The 22,202-nt window shown below is 32.4% G+C and overlaps 2 protein-coding genes across 7 annotated transcripts; one reads left to right on the top strand and one right to left on the bottom strand.

The window, feature by feature from the left end:
- Positions 1-160: 160 nt before the first annotated feature.
- LOC106777561 (probable GTP diphosphokinase RSH2, chloroplastic) lies at positions 161-12,621 on the bottom strand. 5 transcript variants are annotated; one of them, XM_014665176.2, is made up of 18 exons: positions 12,087-12,617; positions 10,940-10,998; positions 10,727-10,858; positions 9,836-9,976; positions 9,290-9,346; positions 8,762-8,856; positions 8,344-8,476; positions 7,910-8,083; positions 7,151-7,341; positions 6,913-6,979; positions 3,815-3,948; positions 3,285-3,351; positions 3,120-3,182; positions 2,794-3,035; positions 2,584-2,710; positions 2,236-2,328; positions 1,232-1,417; positions 161-757 (listed from the first exon to the last, which is right to left on the bottom strand). In XM_014665176.2, exons 1-18 carry the CDS (start codon positions 12,406-12,408, stop codon positions 473-475), a joined length of 2,568 nt encoding a protein of 855 aa, XP_014520662.1. In that variant the 5' UTR covers positions 12,409-12,617; the 3' UTR covers positions 161-472. The 5 variants fall into 5 exon arrangements, 3 of the variants coding, with proteins under 3 accessions (XP_014520662.1, XP_014520663.1, XP_022643234.1); XM_014665177.2 differs by having other exon boundaries at positions 10,727-10,862; positions 12,087-12,168; XR_002670089.1 differs by having other exon boundaries at positions 620-757; positions 1,232-1,488; positions 12,087-12,620.
- Positions 12,622-19,269: 6,648 nt separating this feature from the next.
- On the top strand, positions 19,270-22,059 carry LOC106776328. 2 transcript variants are annotated; one of them, XM_014663749.2, is made up of 2 exons: positions 19,270-19,753; positions 20,127-22,059. In XM_014663749.2, the coding sequence occupies exons 1-2, from the start codon at positions 19,540-19,542 to the stop codon at positions 21,707-21,709; spliced, it is 1,797 nt and encodes a 598-aa protein (XP_014519235.1). In that variant the 5' UTR covers positions 19,270-19,539; the 3' UTR covers positions 21,710-22,059. The 2 variants fall into 2 exon arrangements, with proteins under 2 accessions (XP_014519235.1, XP_014519234.1); XM_014663748.2 differs by having other exon boundaries at positions 20,121-22,059.
- Positions 22,060-22,202: the final 143 nt, after the last annotated feature.

Here is a 22,202-nt window from a genome sequence, read left to right as displayed (position 1 = left end):
AAATATTTATTACAACATTGTAGTGTATGGCAGGCATGTTCAAATTTGGTGAGACTGTCTGCTTATAACGAACCTTGTTTTACGACTGTCAAGTAAATGTTGCATGCAACAGTAACTATTATTAGTAATAAAAAATCACATTGCCCATCTTTATCAAAGATTTTTGACACAATCACTGTAGCTTCATACAATTTTAAAATGCTGTGGTTTATTGCTTAGTTCCAAAAATAGGAATAACCACATATACAACCAAAATAATAATAAAAAATGTAATTGTATGATAGCACATGTGGTTATCAAACATATTCTTGGAATCTAGTCTAAAGCACCACATTTGAATGAGTTATTACACCGAGAAATCCCATATCCCCACATAAAATAAAATGAGAAAATAAAAATGATTTCTATCCCATCCACTTTAAACACACTCGACCCATAAAGAATTATTTACATTTTTCAAAGAAAGAATAATTTAAATTCTTACTTCAACTACATCTCCATCTTTGAGTTTTGTGTTGGGCAGTACTAACTGTCCATTAATCAAAACCAGCTTTCCTTCCAAACCAACTCTTTGAGCAGCATCAGTAGCAGTGCTTCCAGCTTTTAACCTCAAAATTTCACCATGAGGCCAACAAATAATTACCACTTCCCCAAGAGAACCGTGAAGATCATAAAACTTTGAGTCGTATTTTTGCTTCACACTTACTTCGGAGCGCAATTGCTCTTCCCAGGAAAGCATTGTTCTCAAAAGCTTCACCTAAAGGATGAATTACATTCACAATCACCGAATCATTCATTGATATTCACAAATCTACTGGAATAGAAGGGTGAAAATAAAATATCAACTTTCACTTTGCACGGTGGCAGACAAACAGTACTTTTCGACGGACACTTTGGCCAACTATGCAAAATAGACTAGCTGATTTCTGCCATCTCATTCGAATTTGAAATTTTGAATTTGCGACTACAACCATTGCCAAAAATAGATTTTGCTTTGAGCAGAGAAAGTTTCGGATTTCTAGACAAGCAACATTTTAGCATCTACATAAGCATTAAATAAAGAAATTAATCTTGAAATGAAGGCAGGCACGGTTGAGATCTACTTAAGCATTAAATAAAGAAAATAATTGCATTTATATAACTTGATTGGCAATGAAAACAAAGGAAAGCAAACAAAAGAAATCTCCATTTGCACAATCTGTGTAAGAGAGGTAAGATGGTTGCCAAATACCTTGTTATTGATGCCGGCTTCAGCAGAAGTTGATGCAACCAAGTCAAATTTTGAGTGAGATGTTATCCAGTTAACTTGTCTGCCCTCAAATACGGCCGCCACAACAGCCCAATATTCAGATTCTTCTTGCTCAGTAAAATTGATAACTTGGATGAAAGTTGGGAGTAGTCTCCCAAATTGGTCTTGCTGCGAATGATGCAAATAATAATATAAAATTCTTCAGTACAGCAGTCTGAGTGTGCAAACCCACTGTAGTTCTAAGAAAATCAGTAATGAAAGAAATCAACATTACTTAAATATATTGTTTTTTCTACATCTTCAATATTAAAAAGTTTTACGTTCTCATGTAATGATGTGCAACAACTTCACTAAATCAGTTTCATCACAAATGCAAACTAAATTCTAAATTATGATAAAAATTTTCGAAACAATTATTTTATCCATCACGTGGCATTCGAAACATCAGAGACTAAATAACATTTATCTTTAACACTAGAAATACGATGCAGAATGACAAATTATGAAAAATTAAAAAATGTGACCGATTAATATGGATACAGAGAAATAACAAGATATAATCAGAACGGTAACTCTATTATTTATGTTCCGGAATATAATGCTAGTTGTATAATTCATTTGATTTTAATATTTTTCTTCACTACCTAAGAACATAATGTTTCCAAAAAGTATCCGTTCTTTATGTTTTATCGAGCATTTAATCAACACAGGAGAATGAGCTCTAACACAAATTTGCTGGATTACTGAGCTCCTTCAAATATTGATTCCGCAAAAGGCTGCCCAAAATGACTATAGTTTCTCTATAGTAATTTCGACACCACAGATATATTTACAGCTCATGTTGGAGATTATGGACTATAACACTGCCAGTACGCAAAGGATGGGTTTTCATATCCAAAACAATTTTGGTGTATGTCACTGTCAATTGCTGATAAACCAAAATATGATAAATTGTAGTGTTCATTTATACTCTTAGAGAAACATACCTTATGATACATTCCATCTCGACACAGTATGTACTTCTCTAGACAAGTACACCAATCCCCATGTCCTGGTTCAAACCACCATTCATCAGATACCTGAAGCATATCAATAGTAAGCAAGTTGACCCAGGTAATTTAAAACTAAAAATACTATAAAAACGACAAAATTACACAACAGCAGGATCTGGTCATGGAGGGAGCAATACAGCATGTAGTAAGCCAGTCAATAAGCTTAACTGTCACATATAGTGATCCATCTTCTCAGAAGGTGTTACTAGTCAATGCGTCCTTTCGATAAACCATTCATCATGAGCCATCGCTTAATTACAAATGTTAATTTAAGTATCAAACCTTTTTAAATAGTCGTGCATAGGCTTCCCATCGCTTGACATGGAAAGATCTTCTGTCAGCAACTGCTTCAGAAGCAGCTAGTCCAAAGCTCACAGCAACAAGTAGTTCTCTTTCATCATTTTCTACACTGAAGAGATAATGAACACGATTGACTAACAGTACGGATAGCTTTTTATAATTTAACATCCGTTTGATATGAAAGTTATGCACCTGATGATAACAGCAGCAAGTAAGTGACTTCCTTCTACTCTGAGGACTGGATGTCCAGCCTTGAATGACTTATATTTACTTAATAAAATATCTGATGAATTTCCTCCCTCTAAATCTTTGGAGAAATAGGAGGATTCTTCTGTTTCAGGTTCATCCATTCTGTCTATGGACAAAAATGGATTTCCGGTTTCCTTGTAAAGCCAATGTGCGGCAAGTCCATGTTCAGCACACTCATGCATCCTCTATCATGCAACATGATAAATTAAAATATGAAGAACTAAAATACAAACAGGTAACTCGACAGCATATGCGAAATAATTTAGCACCTGTGTTCTTATTTGTACTTCTAAAGGTGAGCTGTCAGGACCTTGAACTGCAGTGTGCAAGGACTGCAATATTAACAGGTTGATACAATCATGAGCACAATTCTCACGACTAAAAGAAAAACATCATTCAGATTAGTTCATGAAAAATTAACACGAAAGCCTAACCTGATAGCCACTAGGCTTTGGATTAATAATGTAGTCATCAAATTCACCATCTATTGGAGTCCAAAGCCTGTATAATAAAGATAAAATAAACACATCAGTTAGAGCCATTTTCAAGGGATAATGGGGTTGATGGATTAAAAAAGATCCATAAGATTTATACTTCTAACCTTCTACTCTTAAGAACAAACAATAAGCACACAAGTTCATACCCACCTCACAGATAGTCCAAAATAACTGAATAGAAAAAAATGATGGAGATGTAGAAGAGATTAAATTAGTTGATGTGTTTTTCATGGTTTTATCTCTAGGAGAACATTTTATCCTCCTCTGCTTCTTTGCTGCATTTTTACTTCTATTATGTATTTCTTTCCTAGTTAAGCAAAAAATATACATATAAAAAACATACCAATACGTTGCATGTAAAGAAGGTCAAAATTAACTTTATGCCTATCTTTATACAGTGATTGCATTTAACGACTTATGTATAGGTTGTTAAATTAAAATAGTATGGTATTCGATCATTTTCTTACCTGTGTACAATGTCAAGAAGACTATAGCAACATTGAACTGCAGAACCATGTAAAGTCCCATTCTTGTCTCCCACAACTACTCTTAATGCACGTGCATCATATACCTTATCAATACTTGTATCCTTTCGTTTCATCTACACAAGACACAATACAATCATGACTTTTACCATTCGATTAGTTATTACCAAGTGATCTCAACAAAATTTAAGATCACTAGTACAATCATTCCACAGTAGGAAAGAAAAACATTTAACGCTTGTGGCATACTATAAAAGAATGAGGACGAATGTATTAGTATTAAAATAAAATGAATATTGAAACTCAGCATTAGAAACCTCAGCAAAATCATTTCCATACACTCGTATGGCTTCCATTTATTTCATTGTCTATTCATACTTGAGACAATATTTGAAAAGATGGTCCAAGGAATAACATTGTTCTTGATACTAGAGATCTTCCCAATTACCATGGGAACCTCAGATAACCAACCTATCTCCGACAACCCAAACTTGGGAATCTGGATTCCTAACTTATCCTTATAACAAAAATACTTCTGCACTTACCCTTTTATCCAAGATGTTACTTTATTTGAACAAGGTACACCACTATGTGAGGGGATTTCAATCACCAAATCCTATTCATTCTTATGCACAAGCAAAACTCCTTGTTCGCTTAGGTATAAAGTGTATTTGCTAGCACCCCGTATAATCATCATTGGAGTAGAAAGCAAATGCACGTGTGGCTCTTGGTATGTTTAGTACAGAAAATGAGATGATTTTGTAAATTATATTCCCTTCTGTTTGGTTGGGTAGAAGGTACAAGGAAAGATAACAATATGTAATAAAAAAGGACATAAATGTCCCTAATAAAAAACTCAGAAAAAATTTTAAGTATTTTGGTCTTTTTGTTTGATGGCCGACTTTCAATTCCCCATTCTTCCCACATTTGGATGAATCAGGAATTAATATGGACCCCCACAGTTTTTTTTTTCCTTCACCGTTAATTAAGCTTCAAATAAAGGAAGAAATAAAAAAGATCATGTTTTTCAATGTGCGTCATCTTTCCTTCCACTTTCAGTCATTCCCAACATACCATAAGAATCTAACATCAAGCACAACGGTCAAATTTTTTCCGAAGAAAATGTGATTCAATGTTTTACTCACACTCACCAAAGAGGAAAACAAAGAAGACAAACATCAAAAGCCTAGATGGTAGCTTGTGGGGACATTTTGAAGTAGGGATATCCATGTGAACACCGCTGAAAAAAATGCTAATAAATCCACGGTCCTTCCAACAATAATTCTTGCTCACAAGATGTGGTTAGCCAGAGAATAAAATAAGTCCACAAAGATTTACAGCAACAAAAATTCGAAGGAAAGCTTAGTACTCATGGCAATTTTTTTCATTAACAAGGTGTCATTATTCACTAGCATCTTGCTCCGTTCAAATTATCTTAACTATTAAACTGTACAAAAGAGAGAGACATTGTGCTGAGACCATGTGTTTCTAAAACAACATGGATGCTTTATTTATATTGAGAAAATGGAATCTATACAATAAATAGAGAAGATTTGATATCCTCTAATAATAAAGATATGATATAGAAATAAAAAACATTCCTAATATACATATATATTTCAGATATTCTTGCAACAACAGAGAAAGTGTCATAATAATCTTGACTATAGATTTGTATGTATCCTTCAACAATCAAGCAAGCTTTATAACAATCCTGTTTTAAGAGTGTACAACCATTGACACCCTAGAATTGATTTGTAAGCTGGAAGAATAATCAACTCCCAAGTATTACTACTTTGAAGGGTACATTTCTCATCAGCCATCGCTTCTCACTAGTCTAGGAGAGATAAAGCTTCACCTGAAGACCTAGGAATAGGAACACAACATAACAAGCACAAACAAATATAATGTATGGTGGAAAGTTGATGATATAGTGGGAAGAGGGATACATGTAGAACATGTATCTTTTTGAATAGCAATAGGTCAATCATTTTAGAAGAGACCGAACTTGGTACAGGAGAAAGATAAGGCATAACCTCCACTATATCATTCTCCATCAAAGACGGTTTCACACTGCAATTTCAATAGACTGTGAACAACTTTAATATACCTGAAAAGGTGCTGGAGAAGCATCCCGAGTTATGGCAGAGTCATATAGTGGTAATGAAGGAAGGTTGATAGCGGTATGTCATCTTTAGAAGGAACAAGTGTATAGTGTCTGAGAACAATAATATCCCATGAAGACACATTTAAACAACTAAAGAGAAAGTTTATCTCGACCACATGTGAGGTTACATAAAAAACATGTGGTAGTAAAAACACGTGGAGGAAGACTGTATAGAGGGGAATGAGATAGAGTGGTGTATAAGCGATTAAATCCTATTAATGAGATAACATACTATAAGGATAACATCCCTCCAAACACGGTGATGAAAATGATTATGAAGAAATGTTCAAATAGTTTCTATAAGATATTTGTTTTTGAGCCAACTGCTTTATTTTGTTGAGGGGTATGAGAATAAGAAATTTGATGAAGAATACCATTTGATGTCATGAACTATTGGAATTGGTGAGACAAATTCTCACACCCTACGAAAAACATGTACAAATATACCAAATTGTGTTTTTGATTTCATTACAACGGTTTTGAAATAACACTTTTGATGGATTCTGCATTAACTAAATAACTACATCAAATAATAAAGATAACAGAATATTTAAAACTGGAAGGATTCCAAATATCAAAGTGAACTAAAGAAAAAGGAGATGAAACATTTTTATTAAGATTATCAAGAAAAGACTGTAAATGTGTTTTTCTAACTGACATGATTCACAATTCAAACTAGACAAAATTTCCTCTAATAATAAAGATATTGTATGCTAATAAATAAAAATGTTCTTAATAATACATACATAATCTATATATTCTTGGTTATATAAGACATGCTCCTTGTTTCTACAATTATAACGCTAATCATACATATGATGCCACAATTCTATACAATTGCACACTGGGTATAGCAAAAATACATATGGACTTGTATTTTTATTTTAAAGGTAAAACATGAATTTGTCAATACCTTGCTGTATAAACTATACAGGCTTTTTAACCGGCTGGATAAGGTGATTTCCATTCCCGGAACATAACTGCAAATGCAGACAGAATCCTTTAAGGACTATAAAATCGTTTATACCATGAAACAGTAGTCACCATTAGATAGTGCTTCATAAAACACAAAAATATGGTTCACCATTCTTTTGCCATGTACGATATTAAAATGTAAAAGTGGTAAATGACAATGGTAAACAAGAACATACGAAGCTGATATAATCATCTCTCGCTCAAGTGCTTCCTCACAAATTACCAATGATGCCAAAGCTAACCCAGCATCTTGTACAACCTTTGGTTTTGTGCATGTCCCAAGATTACTCCCAATACTATTGAGATAGTTAGCCCTTTTTCTCCTATCCAACAATATATCAAATGGTACTACAGCTTCCAAAAGATCCTGAAAAGTAAAATTAAAAACAAAGCGATGCAATTACAATAAAAATAAAGCGATGCAATTCACTTCATATAGCCACCTTACAGTTATCTTCAGGAATTTTATGTAACTATAGTATACTTTGAATAAAATATATTCGATAATAAGGACCAAAAGAAAGCTTTACAGGCTTCTTCTAACTTGAAATATACTTTTTTATTGAGCTACATACGGGGTGTTAAGAACAACTGAAGGTAACAATACTTCATGGTTCACATGCTTTTCAGCCTCACTTCCTTTCCTCATTCATTTTTCTCTATAATAATAGTAGAAAACAATTGGAACTTGTAGAATAACAGAAATATATATAAGTACACAGTATAATCATTGAATTATTTTTACTCCTTCATATTTCATGGCCAAGACAACTACCATTTTTGTGTAGATTGTTACAGTGGCAATAAGCACCAGCACAATCAGAAAGCAACCACAAAGGAAAGCATACAACAAAATTTAGTCAAATCTCATGATCATACATACAATACAAACAAGTAGAATGAAGTAATCAACCCTTGCATTTAAAAACTATTACCTTCATACTCACATCCCCATTGAATGTCAAGGATCCGTTGTAGAAAGAAGTTGAATTGTTCTCATTCAAATGTATCAAATTGCCTTTTACAGAGAATCTTCTCAGGCTTCCTGTTCTGCTAGTAGGACTCCACATGGAAGCCAAATCAGCTCGCATCTTTTGAAATATTTGAGGCTGGTATCGAGGAACAAATACAAACATAGGCGTGCCAATGTCAATAAATTATAATAGGGAACTAGTCTTGATAATGCTAACATTTTCTTGTTTACCTTAAAACTTGAGTTTGGGTTCAATTTAATCATATAAAACTGGTTTATAAGGTAAAAGTTGTTCCTCACTCATATGTGTGTGTGTGTGTCTAAGGTTCTTACAACATTACATTAATATTATTGAGCACTCTCAAAGCAAAAGAAACATATTTACTAATAGAAGACCTGTAGAACAGCAAAGCATAAATCTTCCAGTTCAGCTTTCAAGGCCCACAGACCCAATCTTGAAGCAAGTGAACACCAAATGATTAAGGTCTCCTCAGCAACAGCTTGAGCTTTTTGCAATGGTAGAGCATGACTGCAAAGAGAGATAGTGTCACACAATAAAAATGACCTATGAAACATAACTCGTAATCCTTTTAGCAAAAAAAGTCAAAAGGCCCCATGTGGCTTAAGTTTGCTGGTTGAAGATAACTACTATCGCAAGGAAGTAAAAACTCACTACTAAAAACCATGAAGAATTGAGAAGGCTGTAGTACTAAAATAAATTTTATTTCATCTTCAAATAACAATAGATCTGAAATAAAGGGCCAGAAAAGGGACCATATAAAAGAAAAGAAGTTAAGAAGCCCAGAGTAAGTACATTGTTCTCATGTTGTGAAGGCGATCTGCAAGCTTGATGAGCACAACACGTGGATCATCAACCATTCCCAAAAGCATTACTCGTAAATTACTTGCCTAACAGATTTTGAATGTAACATATCAGAAAAGTATGCTGCTAATTCCACCACCCAGTACCACGTTTTACAGATTTCAGAATGCATATAGTTTCAGTATTGTCTTGACCAACTACCAAATGCATTGTGTTGATAGATACAAAAGATTGTTGTATTGACCTGTATTTTGGAAGCTTAGTATTGTAAAGTGAAACGGATTGTGCACAAAATTGGCCAACCTCAAGCTTCTATAGGAATAAGTATTAAATATATATTATAAAGAAAGATGATGATATGATACATTTTTCTCTTCACAATTAATCCTTGTATTGTTTAAAAACCATCAGGCATCCATTGTTTTCAGTATATTTTATATTGATGATTAACATGATACCAAAGTAAATTTGAAAGTCTCAGGGGCTAATTGATGCACACGTCAAAGGCAGATTATGTACCTCTTCTTGGCCAAGCACACCCTGGTTTACACTTACCCTCCTATGTCTGCGTAATAGCTGCGAAAGATAATGCAGTTATTCCTTATGGTAATAAAGGAAAACAGAAACAGTCTCCAGATTTGTTAGGAGATTGAGCTTCTAATCCACAAATACAATGAAATAGAAGAATATGCCACTAAACTCTTTCGGTATTGCACCATACATCTATATTAGTTATGAGATAGGTGTTAGAGATTAAGATTTCCAAAAACTTGAGATATTAGGTGCATTGAAAATGGTTTACAGTTTCATAGTAACTTGCAATGAAATTTGTTTCGATTACGAAAAATGGAGCAGCTTATAGAGACATTAATACCATGTCCAAGACCAATACGAGCCAAAAGCTCTAGAATAAGTTTGTCAGATGAATGCATAAGAAGACTTCGATATCTATATTTCAATCAAGTTGTGTAAAATTGAATTCTAAAATCTAGCAAGATAACTATTATGTGCCTTCCACCTCCTTCAAGATACAAAACAATTAAAAAAAGACATTCTTTATGGTACCTGATTAATATAGCTTAACCTTGAAACACTAGCTACCAACTTGACCACATCATCCCCAAACTCTGTCTTAATGTCCTGCAGACTCTGGCTAGTGTCATCAACCACATCATGTAAAATCCCAGCCACGACAGTGTCAACAGCCTGAAATAGAGTATTACTATCTCAAACAAAGGAACAATTGAATAGAAACATGTTTTCGACCTGCACTGCATTAAGCTGAAAAAATGCAAACGATAACAGTAACATAAATGTTAATGCAGTTCAAAAGTAGTAAAGATTCAGTTTAGCTGTCTCAGTGATATCATAGGCTAGATCTGATAAAAAGAAAATAAATATTTTCAAGTAGCTTTTCAAACAATCAAGAAATTGAGATGTGCAGGAGACATAAGGGAGCTTCAGTGGAAGCTTCAGACGTTTAAAAATAATTCCCCAGAAAAAATTATGTCATTCGTTATCCATAGTTTAAATATCAATACTAAAAATTATGGATAAATAAGATAAATGATATTGATATGTATCAGTGTAATTAATAATACTTCGTCAACTTTAGTGTTCCACTAATATGTTTCTTCAGAATTGTTGTAACATCATAAAAGAAGACCATCCACAGTATGTTCATTGAAATTTATGGTGTATTAAGAAATATATATGTTCTAATTAATGAGAATGTCATTATATGCTTGGTTAAATGATGATGGCATCATGATCAAATTTATCAAATTATAGTTGGATGTGCCAAGTTAGTTGTTCCATAATGGTATGGGTTCTCCATGATGAAGGGGCATTGAGGAGGAAAAGAAGTAAGCCAATGCATTCTTCGTTTTCCAGAAAGTAAAATAAATACCATAACAAATCTAGTCACTAGTACTAGCTGTTCATTGGAGTTCATACTCGTTTACCACTTGATGGAACCAATGCAGCCAAAATTCTTCCTGTGTGAATACAATGTGTTAAATAAGGGTCTCCAGTCTTCCGCATTTGTCCACGGTGTGCTTTTCTTGCAAATGCTATAGCCTTCTGTACCTGCCTTCACACATAAGGTGTTTTAATGATGTAACGAGATAACATATAAGTCATAATACAACCCCAATGCAGATAGTAAACCTTTGCATCGTTAAATATTGGGAAACCAGTAACATCTACTCCATCCAGCGTCACTGTACCTGCATGTTACAAATTTAGGTAATAAGAAACCTTATGAATAGACCGACCCTATCATGTGGTGACAGAAGCGGCAACAGAAACTTTATGTGGCATGCAAAATGGTATGAATTGCATATCTCAGCACTATTTAGTGACATGCCTTGATGCTCCCCCTCAAGCATTTCAGTTATGATATGACACTTAAAAAAATATATAGGATATGATAAATTTAGACTACATATGGAGAAGTACAATAAAAAATCATAAAACATAATAAATATATAATTGTAATTTCAAATTAATAATATGATTACCATACATTAGTAATGTGGAGATGCCATGTTGAGTAGGAATAAGGCAAGATTATAATATATAAACATGTCAATCTTTCTTACAAGATTTTATGAAATTAAATTAGACATAAACCTACTTACTAAAATGGTATCAAAGTCATTTCAGATTCTATATTAGTCAAGGTTTTTGAGACAATTATGCTACCGTTATTAGGCTCCTAGTGTAATAGAGTATTGTATTATAGATTTCACATTACCAAGAAATAAAACTATATTTCCATTTTATGAGATTGAATTGTGTTTAAATTCACTTACTAAAAATTAATAACATTATAATTGTAACTCTTTGCCCTCATAAATCACTTCATAATTTCTAAAAAACTATTGATCTTATTCCTTTCTTGAACTTCAACCATGAAGCGGATCAGTTTCCGTTTTTGGTTCATTCGAGAACAGTGCTTCCATATTTCTATCATATACATGTTTCCGTGTCTCGAATGTAATCTGTAATAATATATTTTCATAACCTGTTTAAAGATTTGGATATATTTGAAGTACTGTCAGAATTGAATACACGAAGCAAATATAACTATCCGCGCACGTGCTTCGTATGATACTATCTACAGCAAAATTCTTCAATCCGCAAATTCGTGAAATTAAACAATCAGAAGCGCTAAAGCGACTCTTTAATTTGGCATCAGAACTCATGTCAGCATATTAGCACCTATCATATTCAAACGCAATTGTGCAGGAGAATTTAAAAATAAAATAAAGAGAGGAAAGCAGCAGCAGAAAAGAAGAAGAAGATGCGCAACCTGGTTGCTCCTGCAGTTTTGGCCATAGGAAATCGACCTTAGTGGAAAGACAAGCGCCAGAGGCAATTGCCACGGCGGTGACCGCAACCTGTGTGATGGCTGAAGAAACGGCGCTATGGACGGAGGCAGCTTTGGCAGCGGCGGCGATTACGTTATCGGAAGTAAGAACAGGAGAGAGTGACGTTGGAACAGCGATTTGGTCAAGTAAACATCGAAATCTGGAACGGTGAGGTTTGAAGGATCGGAATCTGCGAAGAAATGGAGATTTGTTCTGAGCTGCTAACATTTTGGAGCGTTGACATGAGAGCACGCTCATGCTCATAGTTGTTTAATAGTGAAGTAAATAGTGATGATGGAAGAGACGGTTATTTTCCCGGGAAAATGGTGCGAGAGAGAAAATGAGTGGTTCAAAAGGGGAAAAGGGAATCTATGGCTGACGGTTGCTGATTTTCTCATTGAAATCTCGTTTTGTATTTTAGTGCTACGCATCTCTTCTTCACCACTTGGTTTACAACAGTTCGTATTCCAGAGGATAAACAAGCGAGTGCCATGGCCATCCTAAGACAAATTTATTTTATTTTATTATTATTAGATTAATATATTTAATTTAATTTTAAAAATAGAAAATAAGTAAAAAAAGTAGTCATATTATAAAAGAAAATGGTTTTTTAATATAAATAAAATAATGAGAGATAATTTATTATAAAATTTCTTAAAAATAATTATTAACATATTTTTCTGTAAAATAGTTTTATATATAGTGTACTTTCTTACATTATTGTCATGTTGATTATTAATAATAAATTTTCACATGATTACATAAAATTAATATATTTATTATACAAGGTAATTTGTGATTAAATAACATTATATTCTAAATTTTCATTATGATATTTTTCTTCTTTTTTTTTTCTACAAGGTAATAATACTTCCAAGTAAAATCTATTAAATCGTGTTAATAACACAGTTGGAGAAAACAATATAAATTAGACATAACATTAATGTAATTAATTAAATTTTTATGCAAAACTCTTAATATATATATATATATATATATATATATATATATATATATTATGTAGAATTTTGAGTTTAATCGTTATATAACTAACGTTCTTTGAATTATTTTTGTCATGAATAAATGTATTTAAAAAATTACATTAAAGACTTGTTAATATAACAAATAACATTATTGTGTGTAAGTTCATTTGATACCGTTGACTCATATGCATTAACTCTTGAACGTATACATAATAGTATTGTTTGTCATATTAACACATTTTTAATTATAAAAACCACATTTATTTATTAATAAAATTTAAGATAAAAATATTTAAAATATTATATATATATATATATATATATATATATATATATATATATATTTATTGCGTATGAAATATAAAAACATATACTGAAAAATAGTTTATTGCTTATACATAAAATAGAAATAAAAATGTAAGTATTTCAATGTTATTTTATTTTCTTATAATTTTATATGTTTATTAACTTATTTTCTATTTGTTTTATAATTAAAATAATTCTATCATATTTAAATGTTTATAATATTATTAAAATATTTACAATATTAATATTAGCAATTATGTATGATTAACTTACAATACCTGAGGTAAAAACATATTCATTAATTTTTTTAGTAATTTTTATTATTTTACAAATTAATATTTTTTAGGTTATTAACTTTTATTAAGAATTGAATTCCATTCATTTTAAATTAATTTTATTTAAATTTTTATTGATAATAAATATAGTTTGTTTGATTAAACGAGTTAATTATTTGCTCAAATGGCAACCGACATTATCATGTATGTGAATTTACATGCCGACGTATGTATTAACATTTAAATATACGATCATGTTAACATATGGATGCGTAACGTCATTTATTACATCAACAAATTTGTAGTATGCTGATAAAAATAATTTAAAATTTGATATAGATTTCACATCAAAATTAAAAAAAAAATAAAAACATATATAACTCTTTAATGGATAAATTTATGATGCAATTCACAAAATTAAAATAATGTCGTTAAAATAGTTTATATAATAATTTGTAGATTTTTTCCTATTATTTCTTTGAACTTTTTTTTTTTAATTTGAAAAAACAAGTTAATTTTAATTTATGAATTAATCACTCTCACTTTTTTATATATTTTTCTTTTAATACTTTTTTTCGGAAAAGACCTTTGGAATAATTGTTATTCATGAAAATTATTTTTGAAAATAGTGATTGGATAGGATATTGATTTTAAAAGTATCCTGAAAATAAATTTTGAGCGAATGGTAATATGAAAAAAATATTTAATTTAGTATTTTTATTTATTGTACGTTTTTATAGAAAAGAAAAGTATATTTTCCCCAGTAAAACTACAAATTAATTTGTAATAATTTAATAACATAACATTCCATAATTTGATGTTAAATTAATTTTAGTAAAAATAACGGGTTAAATATGTTTTTAGTCCTAAGAGCGATGTTGGTTTTAATTCCTCTCCTCTTTCAAACTAAGGTACAGTTTAGTCCTTCAACTTTATAAAACTTTGGTTTTAGTTTTTTTTACCAAAATTTTTTAACTTTATTTGTTGTTTCAAACGCATTTCTCAGTTAATATTGAAGTAAAAATGTGTCAAACAGTATAAACAATCTAAATACTATAATGAAATAAAGTTAAAAAACAAATAAAGTTTTCTAAAACCAAATACTTGAAACAACAAATAAAATTAAACAAATCTGGTAAAAAAAAATAAAACTAAAATTTTCTAAAGTTAAAAAACTAAATTGTATCTTAATTTAAAAGAGAAACTAAAACCAGTCCATGACTAAAAACATATTTAACAAAAAAATAATTATACAAAACTTGTCAATTCAACTTAAAAGAAAGAAAAATTAAATATCTAAAGATATTGTATTCTTTTAAACTAAAAAAATTAACTATTTTCTAAAGACAAAATCATCACTTATATATATATATATATATATATATATATATATATATATATATATATATATATATATATATATATATATATTATATGAAACGTGATGGAAAAAAGTAGTGTATCAGCATTTAGCCATGTATGAGCTTAGAATGTGGAAGAAAACAAGCCACGTGACCGTCATTTTTCGATACAACTCCAGAGGGTTCATTTTCGAGTTTATTGTATTTAAAAATTCAATTTAAACATGTTTTATTTTTTAAGAACCGACTGATGATGATATAAATATTTCATCATCTTTAAAACAATTCTAAATATATTATTAGATTTATATTTAATTTTTATAAATATAAAAAATAAAGCTAGAATTAATTTAAAAATAAAAAATTTAAATATATCATTATTATATTATATTTGTCAGAATTTATATTTATCATATATAAAAATTAAATTAGATTTTAATTTGAAGAGATAAAACTAATATAAATAAAATAAAAATTAAATTAAATACAAAACATAATATTAACACGGACATATATGATATTGATACTGTTATATGATGTGATATTGACACGCGAATTATTTTCTTAAAATAAAAAATAAATAAAATTAAGAATTGATAGATAATTTATTCTATTAACACTTTTATTAGTGTGACACCCGGGCACTAACGAAGGAGGGGAGTGATCGCCGGTGCAAGAAGCATGGTGTAGGGGACACGGATAAGGAGCGGCTCCTGGCAGGCTTCGAGTGGAAGGGGCACATGGACGAACCGAACATACACCGAAATGAGAGGGATCTGAAGATTGTATAGGTATGGAACTATACAGTTGAAGGATAACTTAAAGGAATTGATTTGACTACTCATATCAACAAATGCATTTGCTTTTCGGTAACCTAACTCATAAGAACTCCATGGTTAAGCGTGCTTAGCCTAGAGTAATTATGGGATGGGTGACCTTCCGGGAAGTTTTATCGGAAAGTGTGTGAGTGAGGACAAAACACACTGGAAAGCCTCGTGTTGATCTGTGGGGGCTGGTGGGCATGTGACACCCGGGCACTAACGAGGCGGGGAGTAATGGCCGGTGCAATAAGCATGGTGCAGGGGGCACGGACAAGGAGCGGCTCCTGGCAGGCTTCGAGTGGAAGGGGCACATGGACGAATCGAACATACACCGGAATGAGAGGGATCTGAAGATTGTATAGGTATGAGACTATACACAGTTGAAGGATAGCTTAAAGGAATTGGTGTGCGACACATATTTTGGCGGAGAAGTTATTAATTGGATTGTTGCGGGCCGAACGAGCTGGNCGTTCCTTAGAAGAGTCGATCTGCTATCGAGTTATATTATTGGGGATAACAAAAACATCTTTGAATACTCAAAGTTTCATATCTGAAGCAAGTTTTCAAGAAACTGCTAGAGTTTTATCAAAAGCCGCTCTCCGGGGTCGCATAGATTGGTTGAAAGGTCTGAAAGAGAACGTTGTTTTAGGGGGAATGATGCCAGTTGGTACTGGATTCAAAAGAATAATATACCGTTCAAAGCAAAGGCAATATAACAAGATTACCTCAGAAACAAAAAAAAGAATTTGTGATACATAAAAATAATATAGGATTTAAGAATTCCTAAAATAATGATTCTTAAGGTCGTATTCATTTCCGGTCACTTTATTTTGTATATATTTTGTATAATAAAAGAAACATAATAAATAAAAGAATCATATTAAATGAAATAGAAAAAATGGCCCATTGCAGCCCCTAAGTCTAAAAAACCAAGACTTTAAAAAATTTCCAAATCTTGGCACCAAGCACCAACTTCGTCCAATCCCACCACCAAACATAGCTTGCTTGAAAAGCAACTAAATTGAAACATATCTTGCACCTATATTTTGACACTAGTCGTCATTTGGGGATTTAAAGAGTGCAATTCAAACCCCTAAGTCTAAAAAACCTAGACTTTCAAAAATTTCCAAATCTTGGTACCAAGCACCAACTTCGTCCTCTCTCACAACTAAACATAGCTTCCTTGAAAAGCAACTCAATTGAAACATTTCTTGCATATATATTTTGTTACTAAAATTTATAATGAAAATATAGCTCAAAATAAATTTAAAATGAGGAATAAAAACTTTAGAACAACAAATAATATAGGGTTAAATATGTTCTTAGTCCCTATACTTTGAGGTGATTTTGGTTTTAGTTCATTTTCATCATCGATGACATTAAAAAGTCATTTAGTGTGGGAATCACTGCTTGGAAAGTTGGGAAGGCCAAACAAATTGCCTTGGATTCTTTGGTTGGTGATGGGGATAGACAATATGCTCGTCTATATGATTATGTGGGGGAATTGCTAAGAGTCAAGTGTGGAACTTTTAAAATTAAAGTGAATCAACCCCAACCAAGTTTGCCACCGAGATTTGGCTCTTTTTATATGTGTTTAGAGGGGTGTAAGCAAGGTTTTTTAGGAAGTTGCAGGCCCTTCATAAGGGTAGATGATAGTCATCTTAAGACAACATATGGTGACCAATTGTTGGTGGCGGTTGGCCGAGACCCCAATGATCAATAGCTGAATTTGGGTGCTGCAAGTGAAGATTGTTGTCTTGAGCTAATTGGAAGCAGTGGGCTGATTGATTGCACATTGGGCCAAAGAAAAATACAATGGTGCATTTAATGGAATTGTTCTGCTGCGCTACACTTGAAATTGGGCTTCTCTACTAACTGGACTTAAATGAAACGGTGAGTTTCATTGGCAGCTGCTACAAGGGATGATTCAACAAGGATTTGAGGCCTGTTGCTTTAGTGAAACGTTGCGTTTCAAGCTACAGCTTCTAAGGGGTCATTTCCATTTGTGATTCATGAAGCAGAAACACTCTCTCGTGCAAGAGGAGATCGACTACTCATATCAACAAATGCATTTGCTTTTCGGTGAAAGTTTTCTCGGAAAGTGTGTGAGTGAGGACAAAGCACACTGAAAAGCCTCGTGTTGATATCTGTGGAGGCAGTCAACAGTCCCTGTAAGTTGCCGGGACGTTACAATTAGCAATTTAAACATAATTAACAAAAATTAAAAAATAATTAAAAAATAAAAAAATATAACCACATCGAAATAATGAACTTAGGACTTAATTAATAAGTCATAACATATTTATCACAAAATTATTACGGCAACAATTTTAAAATTTTAATTTTTTAACAATGAAAATATAAAATTTTATAAAAGAGACGGTTACAATAGTTTAGCCAGTAATGAATTTAGGTTTGTTTTCATGCAGTTTTTTTTAGTTTCACTGTATTTTATATGTGGAATACTTCATTAATTAGAGCTGTGTATTATATGCACGTGTTAATAATATTTATCTGAGTACTATGGTTTTTGGACATATTAAAATTCAATTTGTTGATGATTGAATTCTAAATTAAATTTTCGTTAATTTAATTGAATTGTAGTTCAGAATTCAAATTTTGAAACATCGAGTTTTAAAATGAGTTTTTGTGATTTTGACAAAGATGTATTTTGAAATTTAGTTTTTGAATAACCGAGTTGTGACTTAATTTAAAATCGCGATAAATCAAATCAAAATTAGTCTGTTTAAAAACAAAATTTTAAAATATATTCTGATCAAATTCATAAAAACTGATTTTAAAATTTAATTTTCTGAAATTTAAATTCTGAATTATAACTTTATTAAATTCACGAAAATTCAAAATAATTCAAATAAAATTTCGGTTACTCAAATATATATTAACTATAATGTGTTATTTTAGCAAATAAAAAAGCATAGAAAACAGGAAAAAATTTGTAGTTAGTTTTGTTCATTCTCTTTAGGCTTAATATCGCTTTTGGTCCCTAGTTTTGGAGGGTTTGTGGTACTACCTTTTTTTTCCATAATAATTATTATAGTCCTTATTGTATATGAGGATGACATAATTTTTAACATAACATTATGTTAGGATTGTTAAAATAATATTTGGATAGGTGAATTGTTATTTTCAAACATTATTAACGTAAGTTTTTTCAAAAAGTAAGATCAATGGTTATTAAAAAATAAAAGTAAAACCATATTAAACAAAACATTCCAAACAAGGACCAAAATCGGTATTAAGTCTTCAATTATATGATATATATATATATATATATATATATATATATATATATATATATATATATACTCTTTCTTAAAATAAAATGTTGCATTATTTAATATACCTATAATTGAACGGAAGCAAAGACACGTATACTGGAATTTGGGAGAAAAGAAAACAGGAAAAAGTTAGGGAATGGATTGGAGAATGAAAGATGGCGAAGAGAAGAATCAATGATCAAGAAAGAAACAACACGCAAGATGGTATGAGTGACTGGGAACATGTTCTTCTTTCTCTGCATATTCTGTGGAAGAGAGAGACAAAGAGTGGCAGAAAGGGTGTCCCACAAATTGATCTGCCTCTTAAAGGAAAATGACTGTTCAAAACCCTGACTTTTTACCAATTGATAATGATGGGTTCTGCGCGATCTAATCTGAACATGAATACAAAGCAGCGATTGTTGAGGTTTTTGTTCTATTTGGTGTATATGTTTCAGCAACTGTTGCATCTCCTCCAAATGCTTCGCTTCAAATTCAACTGCTTTCGGAGAGGAATAAACAACACTCTCATCACTCTCCCCCAAGCCTTTTCACTTTCCTCTCCGCTTCCCCAATGGCCTCAAGGTTATTATTCCCCGACGCACCCTTCATTAATCTTTAACTCTAAACTTGTTATTTCATATATTTTCATTCATATATATTTTTGGTTATACCGTTGATATATATATTTTTTAGAAAATTGAGTGCCTATGATATATTTTGGAGTCAAAACTTGGATGAAGTTTGTTAAGTGATTTCGTTGTTGTACTATGAACTTTTTCATGGACTATGTGATAAAACTTCTATTCTAATTAGAGAATAATACATAAAAAAGGCACTGTATAATATATGTACTGTAAATAAAAACTATACAAAGATAAGATTTCTCATGTTTTAGTTACTTGTGTCTCTCGATCAGTGATTAATCCGTGCTGTGATTTTGTGTATCTAGTCACAGGACAAGATTTTGCTTCTGGGATTGTAAACCTTGGTGAAATAGAAGTGCGCAAGATCACTACATTTGAATTTGTTTGGAACAGCAACATGGGAAAGCGTGTTGCATTCTATAAGCCTGTGGGAATACCAGACGGGTTCCATATCCTTGGTCATTATTGTCAGCCAAGCGACAAGCCGTTATGGGGTTTTGTGCTTGTTGTTAGGGAAGTGGAAACTGGCTCATCTGAAAGAAGCAACCGTGACAAGTTCCCAGCTTTGAAGAATCCCCTTGATTATATGTTGGTATGGTGTTCCAATGCAGGAAGAAGGGAATTGACAATAGGTTCTGCATACTTTTGGATGCCTCAGCCTCCTGAAGGTTACTGTGCCCTTGGCTACTTGGTTACTAACAGGCCTGACAAACCCAATTTGGATGAAATGATTTGTGTTCGTGCTGACCTTACTAGTAGGTGTCAACCTTACAGGCTGTTGCTTGATGCTACTTCTGTGAATCTTGAGTTTCCATTGCAGGTGTGGAGTCTGAGACCTTGTGAGCGTGGCATGCTGGGAAAAGGAGTTTCAGTTGGGACTTTTTTATGCACAAGTTGTTGGAACAAGGGAGAAGAGCTACCTATTGTATGCTTAAAGAACTTGAATCCTATGCTACCTGCAATGCCACGCCTCCACCAAATACACGCACTTATACAGCACTATGGTCCTACTGTTTTCTTTCATCCTGAGGAAGTTTACTTGCCTTCTTCTGTTGATTGGTTTTTCAATAACGGAGCTTTGTTGTACAGAAAGGGCGTGTGTACAGGAGAGGCCATTGATGCAGCTGGCTCAAATTTACCAGGTGGGGGAACAAATGATGGGGAGTTTTGGATAGATTTGCCGAGTGATGATAGAAGGGAATTTGTCAAACATGGGGACTTGAATAGTGCTAAGCTTTATGTTCATGTGAAGCCTGCTCTTGGTGGAACTTTTACTGATATTGTTATGTGGGTGTTTTGCCCTTTCAATGGACCCTCCACTCTGAAAATTGGAATGACAAGTAGGGCTTTTAGCAGGGTTGGAGAGCATGTTTGTGACTGGGAGCATTTTACACTTCGTATATGCAACTTCTCTGGAGAGTTGTGGAGTATATATTTCTCACAGCACAGTGGTGGTAAATGGGTGGATGCCTATGAACTGGAGTATATTAATGGCAATAAAGCTATTGTCTACTCATCAAAAAACGGACATGCAAGTTACCCCCACCCTGGAACATATATCCAAGGGTCTTCAAAATTAGGGGTTGGTATTAGGAATGATGCTGCTCGTAGTAATTTGTACGTGGATTCCAGTGTTCAGTACGAGATTGTTGCAGCTGAGTATCTGGGAGATGCTGTCACAGAGCCTCAGTGGTTGCAGTTTATGAGACAGTGGGGTCCTAAAATTGTTTATGATTCAAAAACTGAGTTAGATAAGATGATAAACACCCTTCCTCGGAGGCTACGAAATCCATTTGGTTATCTGATTAGAAAGCTTCCAGTGGAGCTGTATGGTCAAGAAGGTCCTACAGGGCCAAAGGAGAAAAATAACTGGATAGGAGATGAAAGGTGGTGAACTTATATGAAGCTCAATTTATACATGAAATCAATTGGTCACATCGGCAAAGTTATTTTTTTCTGGGCCAGAATGTTGTAACTATATGTTGTTGTTGTACATTCATATATATAAGTGAGAGAGAGAGAGAGAGAGGTTATATACTTGTACTATAGTTTTGGGAGGAACTTCTGTTATTATTATTGGATTTGGAGAGGATAGAAAGTTGAAAATTAGGATTTCTTGTCTGGGCTTGTGTTATATGAGAGTTGTACTGAAAATGTCTGATATCCTCCGATGATATATGTTTATCAATACCAAAAAATAGTTTGGCATGACTGTGGATGATTCAATGAAAATCACTTGTGTCTCGTGCATGCCAAATAAAAATAGATAAATAAATAATTAAGTCCAGACTAAAATGTTGCTTAACAAAATTAGATTTAATCCGAATTCAAGACTGCCTACAGAGACTATAACCAACTGAGCTACGAAAGGTACAATGAAAACTTTG

Source organism: Vigna radiata, chromosome 11 (genome assembly GCF_000741045.1).
Source record: "Vigna radiata var. radiata cultivar VC1973A chromosome 11, Vradiata_ver6, whole genome shotgun sequence".
Lineage (NCBI taxonomy): Eukaryota > Viridiplantae > Streptophyta > Magnoliopsida > Fabales > Fabaceae > Vigna > Vigna radiata.
The sequence above is the reverse complement of the archived record's forward strand: the minus strand, read 5'-3'. Positions and strand labels throughout refer to the sequence as shown.

What these genes read in the sequence shown, in the direction of transcription:
- LOC106777561 (XM_014665176.2), bottom strand. Translation starts at nt 12,408, where the DNA reads ATGAGCATGAGCGTGCTCTCATGTCAACGCTCCAAAATGTTAGCAGCT. An exon ending in CTTCACAACATGAGAACAAT is followed by an intron (nt 8,477 to 8,761) that starts GTACTTACTCTG and finishes CTCTCTTTGCAG; the next exon opens with TCATGCTCTACCATTGCAAA. An exon ending in CAAAGCCTAGTGGCTATCAG is followed by an intron (nt 3,183 to 3,284) that starts GTTAGGCTTTCG and finishes TTAATATTGCAG; the next exon opens with TCCTTGCACACTGCAGTTCA.
- LOC106776328 (XM_014663748.2), top strand. Translation starts at nt 19,540, where the DNA reads ATGATGGGTTCTGCGCGATCTAATCTGAACATGAATACAAAGCAGCGA. An exon ending in GCTTCCCCAATGGCCTCAAG is followed by an intron (nt 19,754 to 20,120) that starts GTTATTATTCCC and finishes TTGTGTATCTAG; the next exon opens with TCACAGGACAAGATTTTGCT.